This window comes from Cuculus canorus, chromosome 19 (genome assembly GCF_017976375.1).
Source record: "Cuculus canorus isolate bCucCan1 chromosome 19, bCucCan1.pri, whole genome shotgun sequence".
NCBI lineage: Eukaryota > Metazoa > Chordata > Aves > Cuculiformes > Cuculidae > Cuculus > Cuculus canorus.
This window is the reverse complement of record NC_071419.1, coordinates 1,603,354-1,618,828: the sequence shown is the minus strand read 5'-3', so window position 1 is coordinate 1,618,828 and position 15,475 is coordinate 1,603,354. Positions and strand designations below refer to the sequence as shown.

General features: G+C 41.9%; 1 protein-coding gene across 1 annotated transcript in view; it reads right to left on the bottom strand.

Moving 5' to 3' along the window:
• Positions 1 to 61: 61 nt before the first annotated feature.
• The window catches only part of DENND1A (DENN domain containing 1A), a 154,504-nt gene continuing 139,090 nt past the window's right edge, over positions 62 to 15,475 (bottom strand). Inside the window, exons 14-19 of the mRNA XM_054083890.1 lie at positions 9,801 to 9,902; positions 9,183 to 9,270; positions 8,617 to 8,657; positions 6,989 to 7,060; positions 5,854 to 5,910; positions 62 to 192 (exon numbers count right to left, since the gene is read on the bottom strand). Coding sequence (XP_053939865.1) covers positions 91 to 192; positions 5,854 to 5,910; positions 6,989 to 7,060; positions 8,617 to 8,657; positions 9,183 to 9,270; positions 9,801 to 9,902 — 462 coding nt within the window. The 3' untranslated portion in view covers positions 62 to 90. The remainder of the gene's footprint in view (positions 193 to 5,853; positions 5,911 to 6,988; positions 7,061 to 8,616; positions 8,658 to 9,182; positions 9,271 to 9,800; positions 9,903 to 15,475) is intronic.

Genomic DNA, 15,475 nt, shown 5'->3' with positions numbered 1-15,475 from the left:
TTCTCTCAACTTGGGGTCCTTCTTCTCAGCCAATGGCCGAGGGCGCCGTCCTTGGCAGAGACTCCTCCGGCGCTGCGGAACAAACCGTTCTCAGCAATGTCCTGCACGGCGGGAAAAGGTGTGAATAGCATGGCCAGGAACACTCTTGATTAAGGGCAAGGGGCACAAGGAGACACTAGAGGATAACGCTGACTAACGGTTTTGATGTCAGGGAAAAAAACCCACAGTACAAAAAAAAAAAACATCATTAGAATAAAACATTTCATTGCATTTTGTCCATCAGAGCTTGCACACAACCACTCTCTCTTCCTCACACCAATGTTGCACGACCCAAACCATTCTACGATTCTATGAATAAAATGTCTGACTCAACCACGCAAAAGCCAGAAAATACATAGGGAGAAAATAAAGCATAACTCAAAATTTCTATTTTAGGAACAAATTCAACAGAAGCCCACAAACAGGGCTACTCTGCTTTCCGCAAACCTCCATGAAAGCAGTAATCCTATTTACATACTTCACAGAATCGTCTGTGGCAGAACAATTACTCGTGGAAGTGGCGAGGAGAGATGAAACTCACAGCTTAGTTAGCTTTGCATTTCATCTCGCGGTCTGTGTACAGAGTAAGCCGTCAGGAGACTGTACAAAACAAACTGCTGCCTGGCAGGATGCTTTTTTGTTGTGCTTTGCCTTTGCTTTTGACATCAGTCCTCACCTTCAGAAGTGAAGTGACCCATCAGCCCAGGTTAGGAGACCCGGCCAGCGCAGGTACGGGATACACAACACAGGTTTGAAAAAGACAAAGGCATGTGGACAGAAGGAATCAGACAAGGAGAAAAGAGTTTGAAAGTCAGTTGAGAAGCAGTCTGTAACGCAGTGGGCCCCGAACCTTACATCTCTTTGCAACAATGTCGAGGAAATAATGCTTGGTAAATATAGAGAGAAACCTGCACACACTGTAGCTCTGCAAGAGTGACCCAAGGGTGGCTGCTGCCACAGACATCGCTTTGATTCCCTGACCTTTGACATGCCCCCTCAAGTTTCTGTCTTGCTAAGGTACAATAATGAGACGTGTAAGCCGATGGCCAATTAGAAATGGTTCTTTTGGACACAGGACTGACCTAATGCGTTTAGGTCAAATGAAACAAAAAGCTGGATGGACTTTCTAAGGGGCTTTGTCTGCTCCACAGAGAAGCTGAGAGACCTTTTTAGATCCAGCTGGTAGAGCAGTGGTTCACCAATATGGGCACGAGGATCGTGGGGAAATTAACAACTTGTTAAGGTCAAACTAGAGAGAAAAACTTTTTTGTCCCCCCACCCTCCAGCTGCACAATGCCACCTTGTCTTTAAAAACAAAAAATCAACAAAGTACACTGAATTAGTAACAAAGAGCCCCAAACCAACCCAGTGGCAAGAAATGTAAGCTGCTGCCCAACTCCTGCTGTGGCTCCAAAGCAGCAACAAGGTGCCAAGGGACCTGGTCCTTTGGGAACCTCACAACGCACGGCAGCGACGTGCTCTGTTCCGAGATGTACCAACATTAAATACAGGCTTTATTTACACATTCCTATACAGGTATTGCCAGATTAAACGTGCACCAATGTTCTGACCTGGGACGTGTATGCCATAAACGTGCCCAGTGCATTCAAAGCCACCTGAGCTGCCCTGACAGTGGATGTTCCCAGCACCTCAGAGCTGTCAGAGCTCTAACCGGAGCTGCGGCTCCAACCAAGACAACAGAGAGCTGGGAACCCACAGAAAGCAAAGGGTCTTCCAATCCAGGCTGAATTTCCAGAAAAATGTAAAACACATGCAAAAATTTGGGCACAAGGGGAACAGGAGGAGATAAGGGACGCGGGCAGGTCAAGCTGTTAAGCAAAGCTCCCTAAGATGCATAATGATCACTGCAAATCCTTGCAGCTTTTATTGCTACGGATTTGCACGTGGCAATTCTGTAACTGGAAAGTAGAACACAGTCCCTCATCAGAGTGCTCTGTGGCATCACTTCAGTCCACTGCACTGTGAATGAGGTTATCCAGAAGTCAATGGGGAATACAAGACAGAGAGAGAAAAAACATACAAACAAGAAAACAGACCCCTCTGATTCTGAACTTCATCTTTAGAAAGGTATCGGGGCTCTCAAACTGTCTGCTGACAAAAGCATTCTCCCGCCTGAAACCAACAAACGACCAGAGACCCGCAGTGCCCCCCGTGCGGGCAGCCCGTAACAAAGAGCGCCCGTCCCCGGTAGGAGAACACCCAGGCAGAGCTGCGCGTCCCCACCGACGGAGGCGGCTTAACAGCCACAATGCTCTCGCACTTCCACGCTGCTCCCGAGAGCGGCACAAGGGCTTCCAGCTGAAGCCGGGCTGGGTCAGTGCACCAGCTTGGTTGGTCTCATGAGCTGTCCTTCCTACTGCGGAGCATCACGCTGTGCAGATAAATTCTAAGTTTGACTTCGTTCTGACGTCCCCAAAAGGGGATTTGGGGTAAGCCAGCAAAACATTCCTGAAGTAGCTTAAGTTAAAAACCCATGAGACTCACCTCTCCCAAAAACCAGAAGGAATGGAAGGTGATAAGTTACATTTTATTGGGGTGAATTCTCTGGAAGGGCAAAACCCCAGCAATGTTTCAGTGGCTTTGACGAAAAGAAAGTGTATTTTAATGATTAAAAACAAAACCAGCTTTCGCCCAAGGAATACAGATACTTTATAAATTACAGGAAAAAGAGAATGGCAATGATCTCTCACACGCTATAATTATCCCCACAGACAAACAGCGCCTCCCCTAACGACTGTCTGTTCAGGTGAAATCTGCACCACTTATTTATTTTAAAGGAGAAACTTCAGAGAATAAGATAGACATTTACAGATATGTAAAGCTTATCCTGTAAATTCAATAAGGTTTTCTTTTACTTAAATATGCGCTAGTAATTTTGCTAGGGACCTTTTGTAACGGAACTACAAATGCTGTCTATTAGAAGCAGAAAGCACACATTCCAGAATGTCCAGAAGGATTCTTCAGGTTATTTTATAAACCTCTAAATGAGTATTGATAAGAAAGCCCTGGCAACAGCCCATTGATAACAGCCATTAACTAGAGCCATGCAGGGCTCTAGTAAGTAAAATAATGTTGAATACATTAACGCCAAGTGCCCAACCATTTATATAAATTGTCTTATCCAGAAGCCTTCAGTAAGCTACATTCTCCCTACTGAAAGTTGAGGACGGTACCATTCATATTCCTCCTTCTCCCTAATTCTATGTAGTTAAGCTTCAAACAAGGCAATAACGGAGTGACTTGACCACCATGGTCCATTTGTGAAATGGAAAAAGCAGCCTTTACAAAAAAAGAATAAGAAAAAAAGAAGAGAAAGAAAAAGAGAAAAGCAGAAAGCACTGTCTGAAATATAAAATAAAGCTGCCATGCTGTATCTATTAACAATTATTTGCTATCACTCATAAGAATCCTCTGAAAACTATTTCTGTTGCTTTGAAATACTGCACCACAAATGAACAAGGGATGGAAATAGAGCCCCATTCAATCTCTACTATCATATTAAAGAAGGACCTTACACACACCACAGTGACCTCTCAACAGGTCAATCCTGCATTTCCCATTTGCAATTCAAACCCAAGACTGGAGCAGACCAAGGGCAAAATGGGCTCTTGATTATATTTAAGAGGTCACCATTGCTATGCAGAGTTGTAGGAAGCAGACCTCTAGCTTTATTGCATTTTTAAATTCTGTCTTGCACAGAAGCCGCTCATATTTGGCAGCGAAAACTGGAAAAGGGATGTTTATATTTGACTTTTCCGTACCAGTGGCCTGCATACTTTTTGTGTTAATAATGGAAAATAATACGTTAAAATGCAGTGGATAGTAAGTTCAGTTTAAAAATAACCTGAGGTCATCCTTAGAAGATGAAAGCCTAGCATCCCAAATCTGGCAAAAATCAAGTATTTAACTGCTTAAAATTCTAGTGTCGTTAACACTTGCCCATACTAGTAAGTAAACACATGAAAAATACAATGTTCTACAGGAAAATCGGTGAGGATGCACTAACAGACTTGTCAACAGAACAGCACAGGCATTTAGTGAAAAATAATATAAGGGTGGCCAAAATTACATAGGCTATTTTTATCGCTTCAAACAGAGCAATACCTCTCTTTAGAGTTATCTTCCCATCTTGTGTCCAAAATGGAGAAGAGAATGGGAGAGCAAGCAGGCTTAATGAAGAAAGGAGAGGCAGAGCAGCCGGTGACAACTGCTCACAGGGATTTTGTGAAAGTGCCTGTTGACCGATCATGTTTAACCGTTGTACTTACGGAACTGTCACCTAGTACGGAACGTGAAGCAAAATTAGGCCATTAGTTGCAAATGTTGTGTATTTTTTAAAAGGAATGATCGCTTGCAGAACTAAGAAGCCAACAGTAACAATAAAACAAGCAGCAAATGAAGGAGACATTCCCCAGCCTTTTATACAAATGTCACAGTTATATCAGCACTTCAAATACGGGAAAGCAATCTGGTCATTTTACACAGCTCCCACTGCTTTAGAAATGCACTTGAGAAGGCCAAATATTTTATTATTCATGAAGGTTATGTCCAGAAGTGAAACACACGGAATTACATAAAAAGAAATCCATGTACAAGAAAACTGCTTCATGTTTCCCCTATTTTCATATTCTACCTAAAGTAGCCACATATAAAGTAGCAAGTGTAATAAAATAAAACAGCATTAAAAGCATCTGAAGCAACTTTATCTTCCTCAAAAATCTCTATCTCAATCTGCTAGAGCGCTCAGAGAGCAAACAGCATTTGGGTTGTGCACACAGTTAATTCCAGCAGCTCGGAACCTGGTGGCAGAACAATCCCTTCTCACCAGTGTTTTGTTAAGGTACAATCTACGCATTTGGGTAGAGTTCTGTTTGTGCCATAGGAATACATTTGCAGCGTTACCTTAAGATGATGATATAGAAATTTAGAGAAGAAATTTACTGAGATAGAATAGGTTTTTAAAAAAACCCAAACTATTATGCAACAAATCGAATACAAATTTCTGATATGAACTTCAGTTCCATTAGTGAGTCAGCGATCTTGTTTTCCCAAAAGACTCTGATAGCTCTGCTTTATAGAATAAATAGAATATCTGAAATAAACCTAAGGCAGTGTTAACCACTCATTCACAAGGTATGTATCCATACGAACATGCTTCTGGCTTCAAAGGAGCAATTAGTACTGGATAACACATTCTCCAAACACAATTCAGCATTCTAGGAATTGCACTGTTTACCAACACAGACAGATTTGGGAAACAACAAACAGTTTGAGTATTTGCTCCGTAATAATTCAAATTTGAAACGAACACAACCCTGGTTTAATTCGTACTGCCAAGATCAGGCATAAAGACACTCATGAAATGCATAAATCCTCTTTCCCAGTGACCACCACCACCACACTGCTTTCCCCGAGCGCTCAGGGCAGAAATCAGAGCAGCTTGCCACTCGCGAGCGGTTCAGTGCCCTTCGTGTCGGGAAGGTCGCCCAGCTCACCGCAGCCCCTTCGACAGCGCCCCAGCACAAAGGATGGGAGAGGGACCACTCCAAACACAACACTCGATTTTCTGGCTTTTGTGGGTTTAAGTCAGAGCCTTAATGCACTTGAAGACAGCGGGTTTTTTTTGTCTGCGAGTATTTATAACAGTGTGAAAAATCCAGGACAGCTGGTAATGCATTTTGAAGTATGCTAAAAACAGTGTATCAAACAGCTTCCTATTGATCACATAATGCTTTTTGTGGCCAAGTATTTCATACGTAGTGCTTATACATTTTGAATAAGAACTTCAAGTACCTTTTGCTTCAAGCGGTTTTTCACTTCTTTTATTCCCATTTTTGCATGATCTTTTGCCTGCATGAAAAATTAATTTAAGTTAAAATCCACTCTATTTCCAGCAGTGACTACACTTGATTTCAGTGCAGCAAGGTTCACCTTCTCCAGCTACTAAAACTGGTACAGAAAAAAATCATACAGGACATATATATATATGTTTTATATTAAAACAAACGGCAAGCTAAAAAAAACCCAAACAAACAAAAAACACCACCCCCACCTCATTGCAAACATTTTCTTTTCTCTGTTCTGATCCTACAGACATCGTTCACCTCTGGGCATTCCACACCCCTGGGCCTCCCCCTCTGTCTTTGCTGCAAGGGAACACCCAACAGGAACAGCAATCCCACAAACTCTGTCCTTGCTGCACTTGCAATGCCAGACCCGCTCAGCAGAGCAATCTGCAACCTACCCTCTCTCTCAGGCCTGAAGAAGGCAGGAGACAATAACAGTTTGAAGAGTTATCTCAATGGTTTTTGCAGCACTATTGCCTAGAATGGAGCTGATAAGAAATGCTCGCGTGTCTCTGGCGTTTTACCTCGCACAGCGAGCCTGGCAGGGGGACGGGATAACACAGCGGCACACGGGCTGTTTGTTAACAGAACAGAAAACATTCTCATCTAAAGAACAACTCAGTAAGGTGGGCTCCAAATAAGCAGGTATAAGAAACCTCTAGGGGAAATTAATTGACATTTAGAAAAGATGGAAACAATTTGGAAAATGAGAGGATTCCCTTGTTTCGACGAAGCTGCAAGCAGAGCAACTTGAGGTAACAATGATTTCCAGCCGAGTAATGATGAGATGGTAGAGCTGCTTAGCCGAGCTCACAGGCGCTATTCCCCACAAACAGTGCCATGTAATAAATACAATTTATCACCTATGCCTTCAAAAGAAATCACAGGTCCCCTTCTCCTTTGCATTTCAATTATGTTCAAAACATCTTTTCCATTTAAATTTGAAATTTAGATGGATGTGTATTTTAAGTAATTTTGTGAGTCCAATACCAACTGATTTAAGTCTTGAGTTTCAATGGAAAGGTTAAAACAGAATCGTAATTAGACCCCCATCTCAGCCATAAGCAGCACTGCATACTTACAAACTTATAGACAGTCTTCATGGCAGGGTTGGCCTTGGTCTTTACGGTGTTTAAAATGGCTCCGCTTCCTTTCTACAATTATAGTAACAATAGAATAGATTTTATCAAAGCTCTTTAAAGCAAACTAAAACAATCTAAAATCCATCAGTCTTAGCTTAAGATAACAAAGCCTTGACTGTGCTCATTAGCAGCTCTGAGTATCAAAATGGTAAATTTAATGAAAAGGAACACAAGTAAAACCATTTAAAATGTTTGCCTCTGGTGTTCCAGAGGAATCCCAGTTCTGGGCATGCAGCGGCACTCAAATCAAAAGTGCCCGTATCTTCTAACACCAAGAGCCCTTGCCTTACAGGTTGTGTCTCCAAACAGCGCCCTGTGACTGTCCCACCCACCCTCACGGCTGTCCTGCACTTTGCTTTGAAATCCTAAACAAGTTGAAGACAAAAGTATCCTGCCAAATACCCAAGATCTGGGGCAGAAAATTCACTTTCAGGAAAGCCTGTCCGTTCAAGCTGAAGAAGTGTATCTTTTGCATTTTCCCTTCCACAATCCCCCATGGCTATTTATCAAAAGCCTCCTGCCTTTTTAAGGTCTAAGGAGTAGATAAAGGGATAAATTGAGAGAAAATGAAATCTAACTACAGCCATAAACATTAATTCTAGAAAAGCTGAATTGCATGTGGTGAACATAATAAAAGTCATGAGACAGTAATATGTCAGACAGAATAATCTGTTCGTCCGGTGGGTGTTTTACACATCCCCACTGTCTATTGCTGTACCGTACCTGATTTGATAAAAACTGGAGATGGGCAAACTCCAAGGGATGAAGACTTTGGATAATTCTATATTTTCTTATTTCAGTGCAAAATTACACTTCCAGAGCTAAGATGCAATCAGACGCAAACAGTTTTGTGATCTACTCCTTCTGTTACTACACAGCAATTAATCTTCAACAAAAATTATCAATAGTTGAATTTAATTACACATTTGTATATTCACTGTCAGTCATTCCCCTTTCTAATAATTTTAAAATTACTTGTCATCTCATATTTATATGTATTTACCTATCTAACCATGTGATGGGATTTTTTGCATTAGTTACAAAATACATATAATTGAAAACTCTCAAGTTAATACTGAGCCCAGCCTTTTGTGTAAGGAACACAATTCCATTCGTAACTGGGATAACAAGCAAATGGAACGCTGAAAAACTCAGTGCTGTCAGAAAACAATTCAATCCTTCCTACGGACTCACACCCATAAACCAGCAGTACTTAACTTTTCAATAATTCACATTCTAAGCATGAAAAGAGACTTTCAAAATCACCTATAATAATGTATTACAACTTTTAACACCATTATTTTCTAAAATGACAATAACTTATTTCCAGCTGCATCTAAGACATTAAAATGGGATTAAAAAAATTTGAGAATTCTTATGGTGATTGTTCTTAGTGCATTTTTCCTTCTGCTCCGTACTCCCTCTGAAGAGCACACTGGTTTCTCACTAAACCCAGCCCTGTGGGGAAGCACATTTGTGATCACGAGCAGAGAGGTGAACGGCCAACAGAACTGGAAAATGGTGCAGGAAGAGTGAGAATTCCTGTTGGGAGAATACTGCGTTCTTACCCTCACTGTGGAGAGCCACTGGTGGTACAGTTTGTCGCTACCTAGAGAGAATCACAAAACCAAAAACTGTAACTCTGCCAAACAGAACCCAGGGTAGAGCTGTGAAATGTTAGCCCTCCATGGTTCGAGGAGCATCAACAGTAGACAAACAGGCAGGACAACCATCCTCTCCTTTTAATGGAAACACAACAAATTGACCAGATATCTAGAATTTTTTGTTTATTCGCCCAGAGGCATTTCCATTTTCTGATTTGTCTTTTAGACATCTGAGAACTCAAGGGTATTTTTAAGACTGCTGAAACGTGAGATGGTTCTGGGTAAAGCCAAGGTTTTTCAATATCTTCCTCTTTGTCTGTAAGACTGAACAGACCTGACACACACTACAACACATTACTCAAAGTCCTTGACAGAGGAAACACCAAAATTGAAGTCACTTCAACCCACAGGGATCATTGCAGCCTAAGGTATTCAGGTGAGGAACCACAATGACCCATTACATCACATTGGCCCACAAAGAGTAAATCAAGAACAGTGTCTAAATTACTTTAAAATACTGTATTTCTTACCTGCATACTCTCCCATATTTATCTCTTCTTCAAAAACATCGCTGAAGCCCTCTCCAGAGTTAAGAAGATCCAGACGGCCATCAATGAACTATACCAATGTTAAAAGAGACAGTAAATAAATCAACCATCCCATCCTTTACTTTTTCAGAAAGACTTTTCTCTGCTTTTGCTAGAATAACCCCAATGCTGTTGTTGGGGAAGGACTCTAAACAGAATGAAAATAGAACCAAAGCTGGCAAAACGTTTGCCAGTGCAAAAGGGAATGGTGCTTCTGAAAAAGCAGCAGCCGTGTGTTTGCCCGCACATCTACGCTTCCAGCTTCCCCAACACAGTGACAGCACGTTTAACAGTCATATGCTTCCTGTACAAAGTTTACAGTGGGTACACTCGGATCAAAACTGAGCACAGACCTTCTGGGGAAGAAACCACATCCCTCCTAGAGAAAGCCTCAGCACCTGAATCTGAGAAAAGCCAGCGAGCAGGAGTTCAGGTGCTGCCAACTAGGTGAATTTTTGTCACTATGTGGCCAACAGATCAAGGAATAAAGGAACAGCCCTCGAAAACCATGGTTGTATTGCTACAGAACCTACTTCCACACGGAAGCAATTAAGCCAGTACCTGCTTAAAGAGCTGGAGCTGGATGGCGTTCTGAAGAAACTGCCTCATGACAGCAGAACGGTGGGACACAAACGTTTCTTCACAAAAAGTGATGGGTTCACCCTGTAGAGTTCAGAGCATTAAACACCGAAAAAGCTTTGTCTGAATCCATTTGAATCTCCTGCCCATTTATTTTGGAAGGGAAGTAGATAAAACGGAGAAAAACAGTAGTTTTTACATAACACCGAATAAAATGTGGTTTATTTCCAGGTTTCAAACACGTCACTGAAATGGTTGGAACCTGGCAAGTCGTCTATCATCAAAAGAAAACACATTTGCTTCATGCACATTTTGCTAATGCTGGTAAAGGAACTTTCATCATCCAAAAAGGTAATTCTAATTTATGTCCCCAAAACATGACAGAGCCATCTGAATGCTGTATATTCTGCTTATCTGCCAATACAGACTCAGGCAGTTTACCTGCACAAACAAGTCAGGAATGTCTACTCTGTTCTCTCCAGTTCAGAAAGATGGGGCTTTCCTACATTGACTGAAGGATATTTTCACAACATTACTGGAAAAAGACTGAAATTGTTTTGCAGCTCTACTCTTATCTCATTTTAATGAGTTATGTTAATGCTGAAGTCTGCTGTGCATCTGCCACAAGGGCACAAATTTCTTCCACACTTAAATCTACAAATACTCAATGTAGCAAGTAAATATATTTACTGAATTAAAAACCAGAAAAGTAACAAAATTGATAGAATTATGCCAATGTATAATTAATATGGAGGCTTTTTCATACTTACAGTAGAATATACTTGACTCGTCACCTGTTGAGTGTTTAAAATCGACATTAGAAAGCAAAAAACCTTAAAGCACTCCCTTTAAAAGTGTGGTACCATTCCACTTCTGAAAGCTTTCCGCATTAGCAATCTCATTTACCATTGGATGCGCAAAGTCAGGATAACAGAGCTACTAAAATGCCTGTGCTCAAAGAAACCCCACGTCACAGCACCACTTAAGCTATTTCGAGATGGGATTGACAATTTGGACTGAAATAAGCTCCCCACGCAACAGCTTAATGTATTCCATCCAGCTATTGCAATCCCACTCGAGATCTGTTTAAACTCCCTCTCAGGTACCAGGAAGCAAAAGCCAGGATACTACGGAGCACTACAATTAGTAAGAGAAAATCTCAGGAGACCGCAAATGCATCTGCTGCTACAAAAACCGGAGCAACAGAGGCTTTCCAAGCAGGGCCCAGGCAACATCTATTTGAGGAGTAAGGAAAAGCTTTTCCATCAAATTTAGCTACCAGAATGTAATAAAGGGTGCCTGACAGATATTTGTGTCAGACATAGATAAATCTGGGGTGTGAAAACAGCTGGGAGGAATACATGAGGAAAAGCACAGAGGAGTCCATGCCCACAGAAGTTGACCGGAGGAATGGTTTGCTTTCATTTAACTCACACTTTAAATGAAACAAGTAACACTTTCTATAATCAAAACTTTCGCCTCTGTGCAGAGAATCGTGGAAGAGCTTGGGTTGGAAGGAACCCTTAAAGGTATGAAGATTGTGGAAAGAACCACACCCTGCCAAAGGAAGTTTCCTCTCCTCCGCTGTACACCCAGCGGTGACACGGGTTCCTCCTCCTGCAGCTGAGCCACGCGCCATTCCAACAGACACACGCAGCTGGGGGAGCCCGGCGTTATTACAATGGTAACACAGCCCCTTCCCCAAAGTACTAATGATTGAGTTTGTTCATTAGGTTGATTAGACCTTCCGACTTCTTAAGAGCCAGTTCAGGCTCGACTGCTGCTAGGTGATAGGAAAAACTTTAATCATCAAGGTCAAGCGTGAGCTTTTCAGCTCGGAATGCATTAGTACCTTCCCTCCACCACGACCTCCAGTGGGGTGAACACACTGTTGCTAACCCCTATCCACAGCTTCATTACAAAAAGATAAGATGGACTACAAGGCCATTTCCTTGGCAGATTTAGTTAACTGCTAATTATAAAGCTAATCAGCTGTGCTGTTACTGACAGATGACATTATACATGAGGGGACACGCTAAGTATGGTGGGTATTTTGTTAAATCAACAGTCTTGCTCCCATGTAAAACAATTAAAATGACTTGTCCTGATCAACCCATCAACTCCTAAACTTGCTGTTTCCAACAATTAGAATTTAGACCTTGATTCGTCAACATTTTAAATATCCATTATTCCTCTCTCCAACTGTAAATGCTTAACAGAAGCAGAGATACAGCACTGCAAAGGCTCTGAATGTGTGCACAAGGAGCCTCCACGAGGAACCTGATTTGATCTGAAACACTGGAGAATTGTCATATATTTCAAGACTGGATCACAAACTTATTTTTTAATGCAAAAAATTTACACATTTCTAAGACATTTACTCTGCAGCTTAACACAAGAGAAGTAACTTTCAAATGTAAGAGTAAGGTTTAAGACTTCCAGATGCATTCAAAAAAATAAGGGTCTTTTCTTTATGCCTTTGCAAATCTCCCTTTATACGAATATTTTATATTCACACGGCATAACAAAGTTCATCAGGGCAGTGCTGCCGTCTCGTGACCCCTTAAAAAGCTGAAAAGTTTCAGCCCACATCTGAGCTGTTGCCAGCCCCTATTTGAAATTGGAATTCTATTACATCCTAAAATGCTCAAAACTACTGAAGGCAGCAAATGACAAATGAGAGTCTAGGCCTTATTTTGGGCTGTTCTAGAGTCTAACGAAACCTGCTGTTCTATTTCAAGAAGCCATAAAGAAAATTGAAAGATAAAACCTGATTTTGCTTAGCTCTGATGTAAAAAATTTCATCGTGGTCCCTTATCTTTCAAGGAAATTACTTTTCCTCAGAAAGAAAAACTTTGTCACTGGAAGCAGTGTCACCCCTGAACCATCCGACAGACCACCCTGGCAGGCAGGAGCTGCTCACGGCAACAACTTTCACAGGGAATATAAAAGACTAAAAACACGGAGGACAGAAGACAGCATGGAGTGTAGAAGGGCTTGGAGGAAGGGACAGAGACAAACACAAGTGAGACCTCTGGAAAGATACGCCGGTGCTAAGAGAACTCGCCCTCCTGCAAGAGATGAGACAACCAAAGGGTGGCCCTAGGCAACAGCGGTTCAGAGCCAGCTGCGACTGCTGGAGAAACAGCAAGGGAATACAGACAGGGTTCAGATGAGGGCAGCCGGGAGAGCGTCTCGCACAAGCAAAGGTATCACAAAACTTGATTCTAAGGGGAAAAAGAAAAAAACTCAACAGAATACCCGACCCAAACCTGTAGACTTTGTTTAGACAACCCTAAAAGTCACGCCATGAAAAATATACGTAATCTCTTCTGCATTACTATGGTCAGCATGTGGTGCAGGGTAATGAATTTTGTGGTGCTGTGTGCGTGCCTTTAAAGCACGTAGGCGCTCTTACAAAGCCACTCTAATAAATACACAAGCCATTAGAGCTGCTCCGTAAACGAGCCACGCGATGGAAAAATGTGGGTGGAATTCAGAGGTGCAGAACAAGAGGACGAGCTGCCAGTCTACCGGCTGTAAGTCTGGTGTCAGTGTACAGTGCAGCAACCCTCGCACACACTGCAAGAACGACAACCTGCAAGAGAGTCATACATCACTGGCTTATTACTACCTAGATGGTGCAAATAACCACATTCAGTACTAGAATTGGTTGTGCTACAAACGATATAATAAAGCCTGCAGGGATATTCTAGGAATCCATCCAGAATTATAACAAAACTAAGATAAGAGAACGATCCTGCCGATCTGCATATATACGTCAACGTCAGATACAACGGCAACCAAAGGCAAGCAACGACTCCGCAGACCTTCCATGAATTGTGATTGCAATGTCAAGGAAAGATTAGCCTATCACAGTTGAAGGAGGATCATCAGTCAGTCAGCGGGATTCCATAAAGAAAATCTGCAATTGGTGACACACACCGGATAGGACAGCAGCTCGTCCAGCTCACAACTGCAACGACAAAGAACCTCCCCATCACCAGCAGATACGTTCAGTGCGAGAAAGCTCTTTGCATCTGCCTCAGTCATAATGGAATCAAGAAAGCATAGATCAAATACTCTGCATTAAGCACATGATACGACAGCTTTATCAGCATTTCAAGACGCTGCTCAGGAACAAAGAAATCATGCTCAGAGATTTGACCACTTCTTGTAAACAAAGCTAAATTAAGACTCCGAACAGAGAGAGACTACCAGTTCTGAGAAATTAGCATTGCTAAGTGTAACCTTGAAAAGCATTTAAAAACCATGTATCGACCAACACAGGCTGCACTGTCCAAACACCGTGTCTCATGTAAGAGCGTACTGCCATTACCAGTCCCATTTCAGGCTTTTTTCGGTGCTCCTCACCAGAGAAAGCAGCCTCTGCGAGAGACCCGTCGACAGGGACTGTCCACATCACTTTTTCCATTTTTTTAAAAAACAGATTTGCAGTATCTATACTTTTTATAGGTACTTTTACAAACATTTACAGTACCAAACAAACTGGGCCGCTGCTCTAAATTCTCAGCCCTTGCAGTTGTTGGAGAACTGGAATTTCTGACAGCTGTCATTCTTCTGCGTGTGATCGGGTAATTCCTGAAATTGTAATAACACCACTGAAGAAGAAATAAAAGGGAGAAAGGTGACTGCAAGTCAGTCAAATCCCCAACACTAATCGTAACACTTATCAGCATCCCCTTCAAAATGTCACGTGTCAAATCTCAGCTCGCACCTTCGCTGTGGATCAGGGGTGCAGCAAGCCGTGTTCAGCGGCGCAGGCAGAACCCTTACAAGAGCTTGGGAGCATTCTTTTACCAACAGTCCTTGACAGACAGAACTCATGAGGTGAGACAGACGCATTCTGCAGGGCACAGAATAACTGCAACACCAAGCTTCCCCAAACTCCTCACCAGGACATGGCTAAAGAGTCACAGAAGTGTGGTTTCTGACTGTACTACCAAGCAGCAGAACGCATCCTGCACTAACAAAAGCTTGCAAAAACGTAGAGTCTGTGTCACTGGCTGTGACCCAGCTTTTTCAGGTAGAGAAATTAATACATTTCAAAACTTTACCTTGTAAGTTTTCACAAAATTCCCTTGATAAAACTAAAGACCAACTGGAGTCCAGTGTTAAACTGCAGGGGAAAAAAGCAAAATCAGATCAGCAAATACATTCTTGACCAAAACCCAAACAGCAGTAGAGCATCCTCAGAAAGGACACCAATCTGCTCCTACAGCCGCTGAAGATACCGTTAATATTTACCAGCAGGTTGCCAACTACGATAGAAATTTAAACACACAACTCAACTTTAAATGTGAAATTTTAACACGTAGATATTAAGCCCTCATCAAAATCTTTTTCAACACCCTAATTAGGACTCTGTGGCCTGTGCTTCTTGTAGAACTCCAGTAATACATGTACTATTATAATACAACACATTGTTAAGCTGTAATCGATTCTATAACCTCCAAAATGCCTTCAGGTCAAAAAAACCTTTGGGGCATTAACATCGCTATGAAACTTTTGTTGAAAAAGCACCGGATGATATTTACTTGCATTAAAACATCGTAAGAAAACCAGCTCAGATACCGATAGATTTGGTGAAAGTTCCTTTACACGTTATCTCACATGGCGATACTCAACACCGTTAC